General features: G+C 37.7%; 1 protein-coding gene across 1 annotated transcript in view; it reads right to left on the reverse strand.

Annotated features, from left to right (window-relative positions):
- Nucleotides 1-3,765, reverse strand: part of LOC103506562 (sorting nexin-14-like) — a 10,527-nt gene extending 6,762 nt beyond the window's left edge. The window contains exon 1 of the mRNA XM_026821582.1: nt 3,311-3,765. Within this exon, the coding sequence (XP_026677383.1) occupies nt 3,311-3,595 (285 nt within the window). The 5' untranslated portion in view covers nt 3,596-3,765. The remainder of the gene's footprint in view (nt 1-3,310) is intronic.
- Between the last annotated feature and the right edge of the window lie 1,992 nt (nt 3,766-5,757).

A 5,757-nucleotide genomic window follows, 5' to 3' on the forward strand; every position in this document is an offset into this window, starting at 1 on the left:
CAGTCGTTCCGAGAACTAACCTTATTTGCTTAGGATAAAATCCGCCCCGGGCGGGAATCGAACCCAAGGCTTAGTGCTTACGAGGCAGACGCGCTACCTTCCAAGCTAACTAGGCTGGCCAAACAGGGTTTCCTCTAAAATAGAGGATTCAAGTTTCTCTCTGTGTAAGACATTGCGTTTAATGACCTCAGTGGCCTCTGACATTATTTGGATCAAATACATATTTGGACACGAATAATTAAGCTCACTTTTTTAGAACAAACCCTTTGGTTGTCATGGAAACGTGTACACGTAAACAAATGAGTAAAAGTCTTCTGAATGAAAAAAAAAAAAAAAAAAAAATGATGAATAAACACGTCAAACTATAGTCGGCCGGTCTATAGAGTCCAATAGGGTTAAAAGAAAGACACGGTGAGGTTAATGGCTTCGTTCTCGGAACGGCTGGTCCTCCTATCCTGTCCTCAGGTTGTTAGGTAAGTTTAAGTTGTAATTGAGTAGGTGTTTGTTATCTAGGTACGAGTACCTATATAGTCCAATCATTGATTAATTTCTATTTGTCATACCTACTGAGAGATTCTGACGTGAGTTTGTGAAGATTCATCTTGAAAAGAAGAACAACAGTTCACCAGTAACTTGTATACTCTTCATAGTTGGCACGGCTGTTCAAATGAAAAAGAAGAACATCAGTAACTTATACCCTTCAAGTCTTCAACAGAGGTAATTTCTGTTTGGTAACCCACAGATCCTATATAGCGTTTTCAAAAAGGGATTTTACCAGTCATTCGGCAACAAGATTCTTTCCTCCTCATATCCACCTCTCTTAGAAATGAGAGATATATATGTATGTAGGTACAAAAGTACTGATATTGTGTATGTGTAAGTACCACTGATACCGTTTTAACGACACCCTGTATGAAATTATGCAGAACTTTAGTCAGGGGCAAACGAGGAGAAATATCAAGTTTTTCCGAAAAACGGCCTGCAGCGCACTCTCCCTCATGTATTCCTTGATATACATTCTGCATATTGCATATTTTATTTAAATAAAGGGGTAATCTTGCAGATTTTTAAGTACCTCCGCCCTCTAATTTTCTGGAAAAGTCATGGAATTTCATTCTGGGAAAAGCGTATAAACCCTGACAAGGTACGAAGAACCAACTCCACCATGCCCACATAACATAACCAAATTAAATTAGCCTTAGGTGTAGCAATCCCGCTAGAACCCGGATTGCACAACCCCAAAATAATCCTAGGTTTGAAAAAGTCGGATTCTATCCAGCTTCTAGCAGGATAATAAAATTCAGTTAATATAAATATTCAACACCTAACAATTTGATGGGAGAATTAATAAAATAAAGTAAGGCCTTGAAGTCTGAAATTAACTCGTCTTGTATTTACTGTAAACTCGTATTTACTTGTATTTACTGTAGATACCTGAGGTATTTATAGGTACGACTAGTGGAGGTGGGGCTCCCACCGAAGTTGTAAATAGGTCATAATTACATAATAGATATTAGGTATCACCTATTAGGCACAATTTTGTTTTCTTTATTTATTTTTTCTTCCTGAAGTACCTACTCTTATGTAGGTAGGTACCTTATATCTAGGGCCTAGACCACATAGGTAACTTACTTACGTAGGTACAAAAGTTCCTTGGGTTTGAACTTTGACTTTTCTTCTTAAGGATAGCAATATTATCTATAATTTCGGGAGATAGCTTATTACTTACAAAAGTTCCTTGGGTTTGAACTTTGACTTTTCTTCTTAAGGATAGCAATATTATCTATAATTTCGGGAGATAGCTTATTACTTATTACCTACCAACCTCCTGATGTAATGGACATGATGCCGCATCCAAATAAGTGACTCTAACCTCTAACCAGTCTAACCCAACATTAGGGACCTACCTATAAAATCAAAACCAACAACTATTTACCCAATTAATAAGATTTCAAATTCGGCAGGTAATTTAAAATTTGGTCATACTTGTATGGGTATTACATAGCTAGGTACCTACTACCCAATCACCATGTGGCAGAGGTGAATGTACCGTCTACCGTCACATCAGAGGTGCCTACATAGGTAGGCTTGCCAAACGTCCCGAATTGGTCGGGACAGTCCCGAATTTCAGGGGGTGTCCCGGCGTCCCGTTCAGTTTTTCATTTTGGGGCAAGGAGAAGGAGGTAGAGGAGGGGAAGGAGAAGAAGGAAGAGGAGGAAGACGAGGAAAAACTTCATGGACTTCTTGATCAGTCATCAGGATTACACTGGGCACTCTACCATAGCTATTATACCGAGGTACCTACCTACCTACCTACTCTCTACAATACGGTCTCTACGGTACCTACTAGTAGTTCGAATTACTCACTACCTACTCATACTCACTCGTAGTGATAATCTGGTGATAGGTGGATACCTAAATTACCTAGGTAGGTACTGCAGATTCTGTTCTGACCATTATTATTGTAGAAGAGTTGAAATTGTTCACCAGGTGAGCCAGATTACGTGCTTTTATTATTTGAACTTTATTAATTTTTTTAACTCGTTTTTTTTATTATTAATTTTAATGAAGTCAAATTTTTATGTCTATTTTTCCACGGTATTCATATATAATGTGCATGCAGCATACACTGTGACATAAAAGCAAGGTAACTTTATTGTGAAAATATTTTTTTTTTTTTAAATTTGTACCTACCTACCTACGTCCAACTTTAATGTTCTAAATATATGTACCTACATATATCTATGCAGTAAAACCTATAAATTAGATATTTAGGATAGTAAAATAGGTAATTTCTAAGCCTTTCGTTCTTCACTAAGTACATACCTAATTAGAAATTTAGAAGAGACTAAAATTTTATATTTATTCAAACTGAACAAGTAAAATTGACAATAAGTAACTACCCAATTGTTTTATTTATGTTTGTTGCTGATTGCCATTTGTGGTAAATAACTAGGTAAGCTATAAAAAATTCTATCAATTTTATCGTAGGTATCTAATAGATTTCTTCTGATGTGCAATAATACTTACCTAGACAAGTCCGATCATAAACAATGTTAATTTTTAGCAGTATATTGGTATATATTATTCTATATTACATTATTCCCTATATTTACAAAGTACTGCATGAAATTTAAAAATTCGCGCGTTTTGTGAACTACTAGCGCTAGAGTGTAGTAGCGGTAGAATTTCGAAACCAAATGAGTGCATGCATCCACTGCCTGAAACCCCAGCTAGATTTTGATCACACCGCACCGCAAGGATAGGACATCAGTCGGACTATATTATCAGGGGACTTCTTCTTTTGTTACCGGTAGAGGATAAAGTTGGTTAAATTTACTTTCTGAATACGATGTATGATGATACTGGCAGCATGCCGGATTGTAAGTCGGAGTTCTGTTTGGAAATGATTCTCATTTATATCATTGTGAGGAGAGACGTTTTTATACCAGGAACTAATGTACTTGTCCAAGAGTTTGATCAGAAGCTGAAAGCACAAAATACACAGTGGCAATAATTGGGGAGTGGATAAGTTACTGAGTGAACTGAGGAGATATCTTCCTTGATTAATTATATCCCACCCAATACTACCCATAAGTATTTTATAAAGTTGACTGAATCCAGCAGCACATAGTCAACCATCCAGACACTCACCAAGTACTAAGTTTCTTTGAGAAACATAGGTATAACAAATTGTTGAGCCCTAATATGAAAAGTGATCTATCAAAGTATGTTTTTTTCAACTTTGTGCTTGGATTTTGGAGTGTACCCAAACCTGTGAGGTCTTTTTTAATGAGTAGCAACTGGTGGTGACAACCCCCCGAAACATAGGTATAACAAATTGTTGAGCCCTAATATGAAAAGTGATCTATCAAAGTATTGTAGCTGTAGGACTGTGTCACAACCCCTATAGCATGTGAGTAATAATCCTGGCCTCTTGGGTTTGATTTCTAAGTTTTTTTTCAACTTTGTGCTTGGATTTTGGAGTGTACCCAAACCTGTGAGGTCTTTTTTAATGAGTAGCAACTGGTGGTGACAACCACCAAAAGTTCCTTGGGTTTGAACTTTGATGTTTCTTCTTAAGGATAACAATATTATCTATAATTTCGGGAGATAGCTTATTACTTATTACCTACCAACCTCCTGATGTAATAGACATGATGCCGCATCCAAATAAGTGACTCTAACCTCTAACCAGTCCAACCCAACATTAGGGACCTACGGACCTACCTATAAAATCAAAACCAACAACTATTTACCCAACTAATAAGATTTCAAATTCGGCAGGTAATTTAAAATTTGGTCATACTTGTATGGGTATTACATAGCTAGGTACCTACTACCCAATCACCATGTGGCAGAGGTGAATGTACCGTCTACCGTCACATCAGAGGTGCCTACATAGGTAGGCTTGCCAAACGTCCCGAATTGGTCGGGACAGTCCCGAATTTCAGGGGGTGTCCCGGCGTCCCGTTCAGTTTTTCATTTTGGGGCGTTTTGTCCCGAATTTCCGTTTTTGTCCCAGAAAAAATTCGGGACGCGTTTTTTAACTTTAAAATTAGGTACCTCTATAAATCAGAATTTGTTCTTAACTTGTTTAAATTTGTCATGCTATCATCAGTTTGCTCTTCCACTTTGCTAAACCTTTAGAAACGAGAAAATGTTGTATTAAACCGCCTTAAACGAAAAAAATGAGCTGGTCCCTTGGATTCTCGTTATCACCTATCGTACCTATGTACATATCGTACCTATGTGATTTCGCGATTATGTTCGCGGATTTGGCGATTATGTTCGCGGATTTGGCGATTTTGTTCGCGGATTTGCCGATTAGTAGGTAGGTACCTACCCAATCACCATGTGGCAGAGGTGAATGTACCGTCTACCGTCACATCAGAGGTGCCTACATAGCATGTATGTATACCTACATAGGTAAGTATTACTTGAGTATTTCTAAGAAGGTACCTACCATTTGTGCTAAGATTTTGATCAATAGTTGTAAGGATTTTAGGCATTGACCTCACCTTTAGGTATGGGTTTTCTTATCGATGTTATTATAGGATGATGTATACCTACATAGGTAAGTATTACTTGAGTATTTCTAAGAAGGTACCTACCATTTGTGCTAAGATTTTGATCAATCAATAGTTGTGCGATTATGTTCGCGGATTTGGCAATTATTTTCGCGGATTGGCGTCCCGAATCGACATTTTGGATATTTGGCAAGCCTACATGTATACCTACATAGGTAAATATTACTTGAGTATTTCTAAGAAGGTACCTATCATTTGTGCTAAGATTTTGATCAATAGTTGTAAGGATTTTAGGCATTCACCTCACCTTTAGGTATGGGTTTTCTTATCGATGTTATTATAGGATGGCGCGTGGGGCAGGGCAAAAGTATTTAGCCTTGGCGAATCGTTGACAGCTATAAATCATGCTGGATTCAATTGTAGACATTAATGTACATATTATTTAGGTTGAAAAATAATGTGCTACGACATAAAGACGAGGTTAAAGGTGGAGAACTTTTTGAACTTTCGTGCGAAAGGTGAAAGCTCTTCATTTCATTCCACAGGGATGGTCAATACAGGGATTTTCAACTGGCAGCCCACGAGCAGTTGTAGATCGACATTGATCGATGGTCGATCGACGGCTGGTCGACTTTGTTTGGACACACCTCTAAAGCTCATCATCTCATCAGTCATCAAATACTTAGGGCAATCTGGAAGTGAACAAATTGAGTCCTAGAACGGCTGA

The sequence above is a fragment of the Diaphorina citri genome, unplaced genomic scaffold (genome assembly GCF_000475195.1).
Source record: "Diaphorina citri unplaced genomic scaffold, Diaci psyllid genome assembly version 1.1 scaffold245, whole genome shotgun sequence".
Lineage (NCBI taxonomy): Eukaryota > Metazoa > Arthropoda > Insecta > Hemiptera > Psyllidae > Diaphorina > Diaphorina citri.